This window comes from Mesoplodon mirus, assembly GCF_964341445.2.
Source record: "Mesoplodon mirus genome assembly, chromosome: 16".
Classification (NCBI taxonomy): domain Eukaryota; kingdom Metazoa; phylum Chordata; class Mammalia; order Artiodactyla; family Ziphiidae; genus Mesoplodon; species Mesoplodon mirus.
This window is the reverse complement of record NC_138992.1, coordinates 65,853,740-65,870,053: the sequence shown is the minus strand read 5'-3', so window position 1 is coordinate 65,870,053 and position 16,314 is coordinate 65,853,740. Positions and strand designations below refer to the sequence as shown.

At 40.6% G+C, this 16,314-nt stretch overlaps 1 protein-coding gene across 1 annotated transcript in view; it reads right to left on the bottom strand.

Annotated features, from left to right (window-relative positions):
* The window catches only part of CPA6 (carboxypeptidase A6), a 273,469-nt gene that overhangs the window by 62,750 nt on the left and 194,405 nt on the right, over positions 1-16,314 (bottom strand). The window contains exons 4-6 of the mRNA XM_082600904.1: positions 10,957-11,071; positions 8,763-8,864; positions 6,410-6,514 (exon numbers count right to left, since the gene is read on the bottom strand). Coding sequence (XP_082457030.1) covers positions 6,410-6,514; positions 8,763-8,864; positions 10,957-11,071 — 322 coding nt within the window. The remainder of the gene's footprint in view (positions 1-6,409; positions 6,515-8,762; positions 8,865-10,956; positions 11,072-16,314) is intronic.

Below are 16,314 nucleotides of genomic sequence, written 5' to 3'. Positions count from 1 at the left end.
TGATCTTGCTGAACTCACTCACTAGTTCTATTTCCCTGTAGAGTCCTTGGGATTTTCTGTGTAGACGATCATGTCATTGACAAATAGGAAAATTTTATTTATTCCTTTCTGATCTGTATGTCTTTTATTTCCTCTTCTTCTATGGACTAGAACTTTCAGCACTATGTTAATTAAGAGTGGTGAGAGTGGACATTCTTACCTTGTTCCTGACCTTAGGAGGAAGCATTTGGTCATTTACCATTAGGTATAATGTTTGCTGTAGGATTTTCATAGATGTTCTTTATAAAATTGAGGAAGTTCCCCTCTATTCCTGTTTTTCTGGGAGTTTTTACCATGAATGTTGAAGTTTGTCAAGGTCTTTTTCTGTATCAGTTGATAAGATTATGTAGACTTATCTGTTCTTCAGTTTGTTAATATGGTAGATTACATTGGTTGAATTTCAAATATTAAAATGGGCTTGGATCCTTGCAATAAACCCCCCTTGGTCATGGTGTAGAATTATTTTTTAGATTACTAAATTCTATTTGCTAATATTTCGTTAAAGATCTCTGAATCTATTTTCTAGTTTTGTTTCCTATTGTTTTTGTCTGATTTTTGTATTAGGGTAATACTAGCTCTATAAATGAATTGAAAATATTCTCTCCTCTTCTCATGTCTCAGATTGTGTAGAATTGGTCTCAATTCTTTAAACATTTGGTAGAATTCTTCAGTAAAACCTTCTGGGTCTGGAGATTTCTTTCTTTCCTCTTTTTGAATTTTAAAATTACAAATTCAGTGTCCTTAATAGTAATAGGCATATTCAAATTATTTCATAATGGATGAGTTGTAATAGTTTGTGTTTTTCAATTTACTGGTACATTTTGCCTACGCTGTCAAATTTATATGTGTAGGGTCATACATAGTATTCTCTTATTGTCCTTTTGATATCTGCAGGGTTTGTAGTGACATCTCTTTCACTCCTAACATTGGTAATTTGTATCTTCTTTTTTCTTTGTCTCTCTTGCTAGAACTTTGTTAATTTCATCGATCTTTTCAAGAACCAGTTCCTTGTTTCACTGATTTTCTCTAGTGATTTTCTGTTTTCAATTTCATTGATTTTTGCTCTTATCCATATTACTTCCTTCTGCTTGCTTTGGCTTTATTTTCTATTCTTTTTCTAGGTTCTTGAGGTGAGAGCTTTGATTACTGTTTTGAGAATTTCCCTCTTTTCTAATGTATGCATTTAGTGCTATAAATTTCCCTCTTAGCATTGTTTTAGCTGTGTCCCACAAATTTTGATATGTTGTATTTTCGTTTTCATTCAGTTCAATGTATTTTTAAAATTTCCCTTGAGATTTTATCTTTGACCCATGGATAATTCAGAAGCATCTTAATTTCCAAGTGTTTGGAGGTTTCCTGTTATCTTTCTGCCCCCAATTTCTAGTTTGATTTCATTGTTGTCAGAAAACACAGTCTGTCTGATTTCATTTCCTTTAAATTTGTTGAGGTTTGTATTTTGGTCCATGTTATGGTATATCTTGGTATATGTTCCGTAGGCACTTGAAAAGAATGTGTATTCTGCTGTTGTTGGGTTGGATGATCCATAAATGTGACTTAGATCCTGTTGGTTGATAGTGTTGTTGAGTTCTTTCATATCCTGGTTGACTTCTTTCTAATGATTCTCTTTGGTTATTTTAGAATACGAACTTGCTGATACCACTACTGAGTTGATTTTATTAACTGCTGATTATATGCTAAGCACTCTGTTAAGACCTTTACAAGAATTATATAATTTAATCCTCCCAGTAAACCAGTGTGTCACATATTATTAATACTGAGGTTCAGAGAGGTTAAACGACTTGCCCGCCAAGGTCATACAGCTGGGAAATGGCAGAGCTGGCATTCCAACCCAGGGCTGTCTGACTACTAAATGTGTGCATGTAACCTCTGTGCAATCTGCTGTTCTATCAGGATTTAGGACTTGATGGGTTTTCTTCCAGTTCACATTTGAGTAAGGATGCAAACATTATAGTGGTGGCTGTGGGGAAAGTCCCACCAAGGTATGGTTGGCAGCCTCCCCAGTGATTTCCACTTCTTGGCATTCATGCTCTTGGGTAGTGCCCTCCCCTTGAATACAGTCTAGACCTATTGACTCACTTCTAATGGACAGAATATGGCAAAAGTGATGGGGGGATGTCACTTCTGAAATTAGGTTACAAAGAGACTGTGGTTTCTGTCTTGGGCCTGTTCATGCTCTCTCCCTCTCTCCCTCTCATCTGCTCTGAGGGCAGCCAGGTGCTGGGTTGTGAGCTCTCCTATGGCGATGCCCACGTGGCAAGGAACTGATGTCTCTGGCTCACAGCCCTAGGGGACCTGAGGCTGCCAGCAGCCACATGAATGAGCTCAGAAACAGATCCCCCATACAAGCCTTGAGATGGCCAAAGCTCCAGCTGGCACCTTGACTGTGCCTTGTGAGAGACCCTTAGCCAGAGGCACCCAGCTAAGCTGTGCCTAGATTGCTGACCCACAGAAACTATCAAGTAATAGATGTTTGTTGTTTTAAGCTGTTGAATTTGGGGGAAAACACCAAGAAAGAGAGAAAGCAAAGGAAAGAAGCCAAAATTTTGGCTTCTGACACCGTCCCCTTCTTTGGGGGTTGAAATTCCAGGGAAATCAAGAGATGGTAGAAACCACTGCCAGATTGGAGTAAAACATGTAAGAAAAGGGAACCTGGGTCCTTGTTCACCATGTGTCTTTCTGAGAGGTCTCATGTGCCAACGAGGGGCACAGGAGGAGACAATCAACAGTGCGGTATGTGTCAGCCAAGAGAGGGCTTGACATAGCCTCTTAGGGTCTCCTGGGAGAAAGAGCCCAGAGATTCCCTGGTGCCCCCAGAGGTGCCATAGAAATTAGAGGAGTTGAGAGCCTGGGAGCCTGTCTTGGGATTTTGGTGGTGGAGGGGAGGTGACCTCTGGAAGGGACACTGCCTGGAGCCCCTCTTGGACCAGACACCCCCTGCCCTCTGTGGGAGACTGAGGATTTAACCAGGGACTTAGTGTATAAGATATGATGCTTCAATGCTGGGCAGGCTTAAGGTTACTTAAATCTTTGAAGTCCCCATTCCCTCTGGCCCCAACACTGCCATTCTATGGGAACAGGGGCTTCAAGCCAAGATGAGAACGTTTCTTACAAGCCTGTGATGCTATCTTCGGTCATTGCTATCATGTGGCAGCCCCATTGCTTCCACAAGGACACTGGGACCACTGACCGGTAGGCCTCCTTTTTTTTTCCACTTCTGTTGCTGCCCTGACTCAGATGGGAAATGTTCCTGATTAAATGGAGGGGTAAGTGACCACCATAAACAGCGAGAGTAAGAGAGGTATGGAAAGGGTAGCAGAGGCCCAGAAATAGACTCATCTGTGTGTTTGAAGTTGGCTTGGTGCAGGAGGGAGGAGAAGCCTTTCCTCACTCATCTTTGGTGAAATGGAGCCTATTCTTTAAAAATTTTTTTTAATTTTTAAAGAATTTAAAAAAATTTTTTGGCTGCGTTGGGTCTTCATTGCTGTGTGCGGGCTTTCTCTAGTTGCAGTGAGTGGGGGCTACTCTTCATCGTGGTGCATGGGCTTCTCATTGTGGTGGTTTCTCTTGTTGTGGAGCACAGGCTGTAGGCGCGCGGGCTTCAGTAGTTGTGGCATTCGGGCTCAGTAGTTGTGGCACGTGGGCTTAGCTGCTCTGTGGCATGTGGGATCTTCCTGAACCAGCGCTCGAACCCATGTCCCCTGCCTTGGCAGGTGGATTCTTAACCACTGCACCACTAGGGAAGTCCCTGGAGCCTAATCTTAATTGATGCTTCTTGCTCTTGCTCCAAAATGAACTACCCTCAACTGACAGTCACCATACATGCCTGTTCCTTTTTCTGTGGTTACACTGTGTCCTCCTCTTCCTTGGAAATTTAGCTTGGGTTTTAGGGCTGCTGTGTATGGCTGTACAGGTTGTGTACTGCAAAAGTCCAGGTGGTACCATATCCTTAGGAGATGAATTGTAAGTCATCTCCCAGAAATCTTTCCATATCATAACCACTGGCTTCTCACATTCCCATTCATTCACAAATAACTGAAGCACTATTAAGTGCCAAGTGTTGTTCTAGGTACTGGGGATTTGGCAATGAACAAGATAAATAGAGTCTCTGCCTTTGGCATTGGTATAGGAAGAGACAAACAATTACCACATGAACAAATAAAGTAAGTTTAGGTGTTATAAAGAAGTTGCACATGTGGGGGTGAGGTAAAATGTTTGGGAGATAAATTCTTATGTTCTACAATAATACACTGGACCATAGTCTATAAACAATAGATGTTCTGTTCTTAACCATTTTGCCCCTTTTCCTTTTGAAAAGACAGCAGACAATATGTTGTATGTATACAATGGATATCTAATGCAAGGTGGTAGAGTTAACAATTTGTTAGCTTTTGCATTTATCCTACCAGGATGAAATGGAATTTTAAGAGAATATGAATTGCTCAATACACTGAGTGGGAATAGTTTGAAAATTTTATTATTACATTATAAAATTAAGAATACTTTTGTGGGTTTGGTTGTGGTAGAGAGGCAGATTTTACAAATTAATACAGTATTGACTTTAAAAAAATAAATTTATTTATTTATTTTTGGCTGAATTGGGTCTTTGTTGCTGCACGCAGGCTTTCTCTAGTTGCGGAGAGCGGGGGCTACTCTTTGTTGCGGTGTGTGGGCTTCTCATTGTGGTGGCTTCTCTTGTTGTGGAGCACGGGCTCTAGGTGCACAGACTTCACTAGTTGTGGCTCGCAGGCTCAGTAGTTGTGGTTCACAGCCTCGAGCGCAGGCTCAGTAGCTGTGGCGCACGGGCTTAGTTGCTCCGCGGCATGTGAGATCTTCCCAGATCAGGGCTTGAACCCGTGTCCGCTGCATCGGCAGGCGGACTCTCAACCACTGCGCCACCAGGGAAGCCCCCCAGTATTGACATTTGTGGGGCATATTTTCTAAGACTAGGAGAGCCTTCAAAATCATAAACCTTACTAGGTCGCATAATTTTCCCATAAAACATAGTGAAATATAACTGAAATATTTAAATATCTTTTGTATCCTTAATGGTTTTCTTTTATTTATTTATTTATTTATTTTTATTAGTTTCTGCTTTATAACAAAGTGAATCAGTCATACATATACATCTGTTCCCACATCCCTTCCCTCATGCATCTCCCTCCCTCCCACCCTCCCCATCCCACCCCTCCAGGCGGTCACAAAGCACCGAGCTGATCTCCCTGTGCTCTGCGGCTGCTTCCCACTATCTATCTACCTTACGTTTGGTAGTGTATATATGTCCATGCCTCTCTTTCTATGAGTAATTTGTAGGGGTTTTTTTCTGGCTAAGAACCTTCCTTCCCTTAGACTTCTTCACTATTATTGCCAGTACTAGTCTTTGGCATTTTTTTTTTTTTTTTTTTTTTTTTGTGGTACGCAGGCCTCTCACTGTTGTGGCCTCTCCCGTTGCGGAGCACAGGCTCCAGATGCGCAGGCTCAGCGGCCATGGCTCACGGGCCCAGCTGCTCTGCAGCATGTGGGATCTTCCCGGACCGGGGCACGAACCCATGTCCCCTGCATCGGCAGATGGACTCTCAACCACTGTGCCACCAGGGAGGCCCCCGTTGGCTTTTTTTAGGAGTCTTAAAAAAAAATACTAAGAAGTAAAGGTTATAAAAAACCCTGAAAGTCATTGCATTCTTGACAGTAGAAAAATATCAGAACATATTAAGATGTTCATCCATGAGGTCGGCCCACTCCTGGGATAAGAACCCACTCAATACACTAGTCTTAGAGGGCTTATGACTTAAATGAAGCCTTCAGAAAATGAGAAATCACCACGAGTCATCAACCATTAGAGTCAGTGAAAAGTACTGTAACAGAGAATGTTAAATGCACAGATGCTAAAGGTCTTTGGTATCTAAATCACAGATCCATAGCAGGAGGGCAAAATGCAGTCACTTGCTCATCTCTTTATTGCTATAGCATACATGAGATCATTTTGACAGAGAAGACAAGAGAATATCACATGAGAAACTGTTCTGGAACACCATAAATTGGATTTTTAGCCTTTTGCTATATGTCAGCTACTATGGTTGGTTCCTAATTTGTCACGAATTCATAAACGCTCTGAATCTCAGGTTCCTTCTCTTTAATGAGGGTTGGTAATTCCCACCTCCAAGGGCAGAGCTGAAGATAAACTGAGCCAGGGTTTTGAGAGGGCTTCATAAACATAGAAGAAACCCACAAAATCACGGTGTTACTATCATTCCATCAGATACTGCTGGCTTCACATTCCCAGTTTTGTTCCTTGAGCAGAATAAAAACACTGGCTAGCGAGAATGGACACTCTGTAAAGGGTTTAACTTACTTCTTTTACAAACCACTGACAAAAGGCAGGACCAATCCATTCTCTTGCATGAATACCGCAGTCTATCCAGACAGCTCTTTTGTAAGCTCGTGATCTTCTGCCCAGCTGAAAACAAGAGTATTCATAGTAACCAATGCAGGCTTTTATTTTTGGATTTACTGACCAGCATAATTTAATATGGTTTCAGCATAATACTTCACTAGAGTTGGGTTCATTAAGTAACCCGTAAAAAAGACAGAGATTTCCTATCGATTTCAGAAGTCCAGGCTTGTTTATGCAGAAAGAATAAATTTATTGTCTTAATTACGAATCAAAGAAGTAGAAAATACACAGGGAAAATGCCATTGCTTAAATAGGCTTGCTTCTCCATTTTCATGTAATATGTGACTTAAGTAAGAAGCTAATTTTTTCCCTCCCTCTCCCTCATCCTTGCCCTCTTTCTCTCCACTGCCCTCCCCATGCAGGGAATCAGAAGTATTCCCAAGCAATATCTATTAAAGAAATAGCTATGCCTTATATGTAGAGAAAGTCAAATTTTATTACAATACCAAAGGGAAACACAAAATGATTTGTAGAGTCAAATGACAGACTTTTCTCTATTATCCTATTATATCAATTTCATTTATAACACGGTTTCTAACCCAGTTATCAGTTGATGGCTCTTGACATGATAGGGGATCTAGTTTTCATTCATTCATTAATTCACTCAACCAAGGCTTTAGGAAATCCTTTTTAATGTCAGACACAGTGCTTGGCCTTGGAGATTCAGAGATGAGAAGACAAGGAATTTATATGGTAGTAGAGGAGGGCAGACACACGACCAATTAATCATTATAATGTGAATATATATAAGTTACTTTGGCAACTCGGGTGCTGTGTCTCATTTCCCTGTGGAGCAAAAGAGGAGCCCTTGAAGAGTTGAGCAAGACTTGAAGCTTGCCTGGCAGACAAGTGAAAGAAGGCATCTCAAGCTTGGAAGGGAATCTGAGCACACCATGTTTGAGCAGCTGCTTCTGGGGTATGAGGACACAGAGGCAGAAGACACATGAAATTCCTGGACACTAAGTAACAGAGATCAGGCTTCATCCTGTATTCCATGGGAGGTGTGTGTGTGTAGATGGACGAGAGGGTAGAGGATGGGGACTCACAGGGAAGTTCAGTCCTGAGGCTGCTCTGACTGCAATAGTCAGGGAGAACAGATCCAGAAACAAGCTAGGGCAATAGCAGTGAGGACAAGAAAAGAGGTTTTGACAAATCCAAAAGTTAGAAGAAAGAATTGTCAGTTCTTCATGTTAGATTTCAATAAGTGGTGAGAATAAAGGAGAGGAATTTAGGATGGTTCACGTTTCCTGACCGGAGCATGGCCGTGCCATCCTGAGTCTGAGGTGCTTTGGTGAGTATCGAGATGAGGATGGCAAGGCGGCAATGAGCTATGAATGTCCAGTAAGTACCAGGGAGCAGACTCCACTGAACAGAAAAGTCTGGAATGACTGTTGAAACCATGGGGTGGATGTGCCCATCCAGGCAGGGTGGAGAGAGGGAGAGCACAGCTGAGGAGAGAATCCTGGGGCCACCAGCACGTAAGGAAAGAACAAGGGGAGAGAAGCCACTGGAGGAGACCTGAGGGGATGGTCTGAGCGGAGAGGAGAAGCAAGTAGGGGTCATCGCACATGTTTTAGAGGTGTTGTGAGGGCAAAGGCCAGGGAGTCAAGGTCTGAATGGTTGCTGAGGAAGTAGAGACAGTGATGCAGGGAAATCTTTTTAGATCTTTGGCAGAGAAGAGATGGGTCAGTGGCTGAAAGAGAATGCAGGCTCAAGGGCTGGGAATGACGTATACCTTCTTACACATTTCTGTAGTTTTGCATTGGTTCATTGTAAGCAGCACCAATTCACAATGTCGGTCATTATTTTTGAAGTGCATAAATACTGTTTTAGAAACAGTAATTTTTTTTTTTTTTTTTTGCGGTACGTGGGCCTCACTGTTGTGGCCTCTCCCATTGCGGAGCACAGGCTCCGGATGCGCAGGCCCAGAGGCCATGGCTCACAGGCCCAGCCGCTCTGCGGCATGTGGGATCCTCCCGGACTGGGGCACGAACCTGTGTCCCCTGCACCAGTAGGCGGACTCTCAACCACTGCGCCACCAGAGAAGCCCAAGAAACAGTATTCTTCGGAATACTCAATGGCAAAAATTAAATATGGCTCGAAAACCTAAGGGAAATTTTTTTTCTTAAATTACCAGGTGAGATTAAATATGAGACACGATGAAATACCATTTCGTTTCTTTTCCCCATAAGTCAAAGCTGAAAACGATGAATGTTTAGTAAATATTTAATTACTAATTTCTTAGTTTTACCTTTAAAACAAAAAGAGATCTTCCCTCATATGATTTTCCAATAGAGAACATGTGAATGAGGCCTGAATGAGTTTTATTCAAATGATGCATCCAATTTTGAATCTAAAAGCAAGTAAATAAAAACCACGTCAGACTCTCACAATTATGGAGCTTTTAGTAAACAAGAGAACAAAAAGACAACAGTGGGTTAGGAACTCAAAAAAGCATATGTGGAGTATAAAATTGAATGAAAAACCAATTTTGTAGTTTTAATTTCCTTCAGGATACTTAAAATTACATTTTATTTTCTGCTTTTATAAATAGTTGCTTTATGTCTTTATATTGTTCCCCTTTTAAAGCATACCTTCTACTACTATTTGTCATTAACATCTTAATGGCAGAATTTTACAGAAAATTAATCAATGTGTTCTGGGTTCTTTTTGAAAAATCAATATTTATTTCCATTTCCCCCCAAAATTTAGAGGAAAAGAAAGAAATCAGCTTCAGGAAAACCATCCCCACTATTTGAAAGTGTTTATTGAAGTCCTCTATATTATAATTTGCCACTGAACGGAAGGTGCTAAGAAAAAGGCATTATCTTTTGCATTTAAGGTTTATTCTACCCAGCCACACATTGGAGGGCATACTCTGAATAATTTCCCAAGTAACAGCGATACATTTGCATTGATCCATTCACACACATTTATCTGTCATCGGGGAACGTTATATTTGAGATGGATAAAGAAGGCACTTAGAAAGATGGGTGACATTTCTGACTTGAAGCCCAATAAAGGAGTAAGGAAGTCACAAAGAAGTGTCCCTCTGTTCCATGATGTGAAAGAAAGAATCTGTTCTAAAAAAAAAAAAACAACCAAAAAACAGATTTTCCTTTCTTTCTATCCCTATTTAGTCTAATGAGCAGGATACACACACACACACACACATACATTTACATATATGTACATATCTATATTAATATATTTTAAATTTTTGACTTTTTTTTCTAGTGCACGTTAATAGCAAGTACATCAAGTTATCTAAATCCTTTCCATTGCTGGTACCTTCAAGCTTCTAAAACGTATATTAAAAACAGGAAATATGCAGAAATAATTTTGAAAGGAAAGTTGTTATCAAGAGAACCAAAAATTCTCTTAAGAATATAACAGGATCTCATTTGTTCTATGCCTGGCATTCCTGTGCTCAATTCAGGGGAAGGATGAAAAAATGTATGTACTCATCCATTGAGTCCTTCTGTCAACAGCTATCTATTTGGAAGCCTCTCTTTGCTTGCCACGGCAGATACGGTGGTGAACAAGAAAGCAATGGCTTGTCCCCATGGCCCTTTCAGCTTATTAGGAGAGAAAGGCATTAATCAAATAATCATACAGGAACATAGTTAACAACTATGATAGGTATCATCACATCCAGGTACTGTGGATGCAAGCAGTACTCCGGGGGTTGAGAGGAGGGAGTTCTGACCCCATCTGGGATAGCAGAAACAGCTCTCTTCTTGCTTAAACTGAGATTTGAAGAATAACTAGTTGTTGCTCAGATGTACAGTAGTGGCAGTGGGGATGGGTCCTTGTATTTCTCAGATACAGTAAATAACAGCAAGCTAACAGTCCCTGAGGTGCCACAAATGAAGCTTGGTTTTGGGGAGGTCTCAAATTTGCAGAGGGTATGGGGCAAACATCAAAGTTCACTCTACCCCTCAACCAAACCATTGCCCTCAAAGTCTGGCTAGCTCTACCGTCCATGCGGTTTTCAATTAGGGTGTTTATAACCATAATTACAGTCAGCTCTCCACATCTGGGGATGCAGAACCACTGGATACCAAGGGCTGACTGTACTATGCCATTGTACACAAGGGACTGGAGTATCCATGATTTTGGTATCTGTAGGGGGTCCTGGACCCAATGCCCTTCAGATACCGAGAGGCGACTGTATAGCAGCTTTACTGCACTCTCCATTGAACTTCCCCTGTCCATTGTAGGGGTGTGTTGGATAAAGCAGGTGAAATTAAAATTATTTTGCTGCTACTTATATAGTGTAAAAGGCTTAATGGAAGAGAACTGAGGTGCCTGGGCCATGTAAGAGCTGTACGTATTCTTCATATAGCCTCTGCCTCTGTCCTTACGCTTCTCTCCCAATCCTGAGACTTAAATGATAAAGATGCACTTGTTAAAAAGCAACAAAAGGTCCTTTGATTACATACTTCTTCTAAGGAGTGATAAACTTCATAATTATATCCAGAGACGGATCTTCGACTTCTCTGGGTTGGCAAACTGCTTCCCTTTTCCAGTACTTTCTGAAGATCTTCCATGAGGATCCTGGATTTGAAATGATAGACATGATGAAAATTAAATGGAAATAATACAAAAATCAGTCAATATCAAAAGAAAATCATGCATCTATGAAAAGGACAGTGAAGGGAAAAAAAAAGGACAGTGAAGATTGAGACTTCTAAAAATACCAACTGTTGGGAAGATGTTCTTTTTCAGAAAATAAAAACTTAAATAAATGATATAATGAATATAAAATAGAAAGTTATAGGCAGGTGTTCCCAAGTAATAATGAGCCTAATAATAACTACCATTGATTGAGCGGCTACAAGAACTGAATGATGGGGGCTTCCCTGGTGGCGCAGTGGTTGAGAGTCCGCCTGCCGATGCAGGGGAAACGGGTTCGTGCCCCGGTCTGGGAAGATCCCACATGCCGCGGAGCGGCTGGGCCCGTGAGCCATGGCCTCTGGGCCTGTGCGTCCGGAGCCTGTGCTCCGCAATGGGAGAGGCCACAACAGTGAGGCCCACATACCGCAAAAAAAAAAAAAAAAAGAACTGAATGATGGTGTGGGAACACATATTTACTGAGCACCTATCAGGTGGCAGACACTGTGCTGTGTATTTTACATGAGCTTAGTTAATAACCCTATGAGGTTAGACTTTATTGTTATCTCCATTTTACAAATGGGGAAACTGAGCCTCAAAAGAGTTAAGAACTTGTCAATATCACTCTTCCAGTGAGCACAGAGCCAGAATTGGAACTTGGAATGTGAATCCAAGTTCCAGGCTTCAGACTCAGGTCCCGTGTGACATTATGAAAAATGAAGCACGACAAGCTCTTCCACTCCTTTGCCACATGCTCCTGTTTGGCTGCTTCTATCTGTTCCCATGCCTTTTGTCACTGAACTTTTGTCATGTTGTCACCCAGCATACTTGACCCAAGACTCAGAAAAGGGAAAGAAAGAAACTACAATACTCAAGAGGAAATGGAAGAAATACCTAGAGTCGAAAAAAGCTAATTTCACCGCCTACCAGTATCAAGGACACCAAGAGAAGACAAGCTTAGGGAATCAAAGTGAATGCATTTGGAAATTGAAGGCCGAGGCCAGGGTGAGGGATTCGAGTCACTGAAATGTATGGAACCAGCTGGACTGGTGTTATTATTTTAATTTTTAAATTTAATTTTATTTTTTATACAGCAGATTCTTATCAGTCATCAATTTTATACACATCAGTGTATACGTGTCAATCCCAATTGCCCAATTCAGCACACATACCACCATCCCCACCCCCTGCGCTTTTCCCCCCTTGGCGTCCATACGTTTGTTCTCTACATCTGTGTCTCAACTTCTGCCCTGCAAACCGGTTCATCTGTATCATTTTTCTAGGTTCCACATACATGAGTTAATATACGATATTTGTTTTTCTCTTTCTGACTTACTTCACTCAGTATGACAGTCTCTAGATCCATCCACGTCTCAACAAATGACTCAATTTCATTCCTTTTTATGGCTGAGTAATATTTCATAGTATATATGTACCACAACTTCTTTATCCATTCATCTGTCGATGGGCATTTAGGTTGCTTCCACGACCTGGATATTGTAAATAGTGCTGCAATGAACATTGGGGTGCATGTGTCTTTTTGAATTATGGTTTTCTCTGGGTATATGCCCAGTAGTGGGATTGCTGGGTCGTATGGTAGTTCTATTTTTAGTTTTTTAAGGAAGCTCCATACTGTTCTCCATAGTGGCTGTATCAATTTACATTCCCACCAACAGTGCAAGAGGGTTCCCTTTTCTCCACACCCTCTCCAGCATTTGTTGTTTGTAGATTTTCTGACGATGCCCATTCTAACTGGTGTGAGGTGATACCTCATTGTAGTTTTGATTTGCATTTCTCTAATAATTAGTGATGTTGAGCAGCTTTTCATGTGTTTCTTGGCCATCTGTATGTCTCCTTTGGAGAAATGTCTATTTAGGTTTTTTGCCCGTTTTTTGATTGGGTTGTTTGTTTCTTTAATATTGAGCCACATGAGCTGTTTATATATTTTAGAGATTAATCCTTTGTCCATTGATTCGTTTGCAAATATTTTCTCCCATTCTGAGGGTTGTCTTTTCATCTTGTTTATGGTTTCCTTTGCTGTGCAAAAGCTTTTAAGTTTCATTTGGTCCCATTTTTTAATTTTTATTTCCATTACTCTAGGAGGTGGATCAAAAAAGATCTTGTTGTGATTTATGTCAAAGAGTGTTCTTCCTATGTTTTCCTCTAAGAGTTTTATAGTGTCCAGTCTTATATTTAGGTCTCGAATCCATTTTTTTTTTTTTTGTGGTACACGGGTCTCTCACTGTTGCGGCCTCGCCTGTTGCGGAGCACAGCCTCTGGACACACAGGCTAAGCAGCCACGGCTCACAGGCCTAGCCGCTCCGTGGCATGTGGAATCTTCCTGGACCGGGGCACAAACCCATATTCCCTGCATCGGCAGGTGGACTCTCAACCACTGCACCACCAGGGAAGCCCTTGAATCCATTCTGAGTTTATTTTTGTGTATGGTGTTAGGGAATGTTCTAATTTCATTCTTTTACATGAGCTGTCTAGTTTTCACAGCACCACTTATTGAAGAGACTCTCTTTTCTCCATCGTATATCCTTGCCTCCTTTGTCATAGATTAGTTGACCATAGGTGTGTGGGTTTATCTCTGAGCTTTCTATCTTGTTCCATTGATCTATATTTCTGTTTTTTTGCCAGTACCATATTGTCTTGATGATTGTAGCTTTGTAGTATAGTCTGAAGTCAGGGAGTCTGATTCCTCCAGCTCCATTTTTTTTCCCTCAAGACTGCTTTGGCTATTCGGGGTCTTCTGTGTCTCCATACAAATTTTAAGATTTTTTGTTCTAGTTCTGTAAAAAATGCCATTGGTAATTTGATAGGGATTGCATTGAATCTGTAGATTGCTTTGGGTAGTATTGTCATTTTCACAATGTTGATTCTTCCAATCCAAGAACATGGTATATCTCTCCATCTGTTGGTATCATCTTTAATTTCTTTCATCAGTGTCTTACAGTTTTCTGCATACAGGACTTTTGTCTCCTTAGGTAGGTTTATTCCTAGGTATTTTATTCTTTTTGTTGCAGTGGTAAATCGGAGTGTTTCCTTAATTTCTCTTTCAGATTTTTCATCATTAGTGTATAGGAATGCAAGAGATTTCTGTGCATTAATTTTATATACTGCAACTTTACCAAATTCATTGATTAGCTCTAGTAGTTTTCTGGTGGCATTTTTAGGATTCTCTATGTATAGTATCATGTCATCTGCATACAGTGACAGTTTTACTTTTCTTTTCCAATTTGTATTCCTTTTATTTCTTTTTCTTCTCTGATTGCCGTGGCTAGGACTTTCAAGACTCTGTTGAATAATAGTGGTGAGAGTGGACATCCTTGTCTTGTTCCTGATCTTAGAGGAAATGCTTTCAGTTTTTCACCATTGAGAATGATGTTTGCTGTGGGTTTGTAATATATGGCCTTTATTATGTTGAGGTAGGTTCCCTCTATGCCCACTTTCTGGAGAGTTTTTATCATAAATGGTGTTGAATTTTGTCAAAAGCTTTTACTGCATCTATTGAGATGATCATATGGCTTTTATTCTTCAGTTTGTTAATATGGTGTATCACACTGATTGATTTGCATATATTGAAGAATCCTTGCATCCCTGGGATAAACCCCACTTGATCATGGTGTATGATCCTTTTAATGTGTTGTTGGATTCTGTTTGCTAGTATTTTGTTGAGGATTTTTGTATCTATATTCATCAGTGATATTGGCCTGTAGTTTTTTTGTGACATCTTTGTCTGGTTTTTGTATCAGGGTGATGGTGGCCTCATAGAATGAGTTTGGGAATGTTCCTTCCTCTGCAATTTTTTGGAAGAGTTTGAGAAGGATGGGTGTTAGCTCGTCTCTAAATGCTTGATAGAATTTACCTGTGGAGCCATCTGGTCCTGGACTTCTGTTTGTTGGAAGATTTTTTTTTTTTTTTTTTTTTATTATTAGTTTCTGCTTTATAACAAAGTGAATCAGTCATACATATACATCTGTTCCCACATCCCTTCCCTCATGCATCTCCCTCCCTCCCACCCTCCCCATCCCACCCCTCCAGGCGGTCACAAAGCACCGAGCTGATCTCCCTGTGCTCTGCGGCTGCTTCCCACTATCTATCTACCTTACGTTTGGTAGTGTATATATGTCCATGCCTCTCTTTCACTTTGTCACAACTTACCCTTCCCCCTCCCCATATCCTCAAGTCCATTCTCAAGTAGGTCTGTGTCTTTATTCCCGTTTTACCCCTAGGTTCTTCATGACATTTTTTTTTAAAATTCTGTATATATGTGTTAGCATACGATATTTGTCTTTCTCTTTCTGACTTACTTCACTCTGTATGACAGACTCTAGGTCTGTCCACCTCATTACAAATAGCTCAGTTTCATTTCTTTTTATGGCTGAGTAATATTCCATTGTATATATGTGCCACATCTTCTTTATCCATTCATCCGATGATGGACACTTAGGTTGTTTCCAGCTCCGGGCTATTGTGAATAGAGCTGCGATGAACATTTTGGTACATGTCTCTTTTTGAATTATGGTTTTCTCAGGGTATATGCCCAGTAGTGGGATTGCTGGGTCATATGGTAGTTCTATTTGTAGTTTTTTAAGAAACCTCCATACCGTTCTCCATAGTGGCTGTACCAATTCACATTCCCACCAGCAGTGCAAGAGTGTTCCCTTTTCTCCACACCCTCTCCAGCATTTATTGTTTCTAGATTTCTTGATGATGGCCATTCTGACTGGTGTGAGATGATATCTCATTGTAGTTTTGATTTGCATTTCTCTAATGATTAATGATGTTGAGCATTCTTTCATGTGTTTGTTGGCAGTCTGTATATCTTCTTTGGAGAAATGCCTATTTAAGTCTTCTGCCCATTTTTGGATTGGGTTGTTTGTTTTTTTGCTATTGAGCTGCATGAGCTGTTTATAAATTTTGGAGATTAATCCTTTGTCAGTTGCTTCATTGGCAAATATTTTCTCCCATTCTGAGGGTTGTCTTTTGGTCTTGTTTATGGTTTCCTTTGCTGTGCAAAAGCTTTGAAGTTTCATTAGGTCCCATTTGTTTATCTGTGTTTTTATTTCCATTTCTCTAGGAGGTGGGTCCAAAAGGATCTTGCTGTGATTTATGTCATAGAGTGTTCTACCTATGTTTTCCTCTAAGAGTTTGATAGTTTCTGGCCTTACATTTAAGTC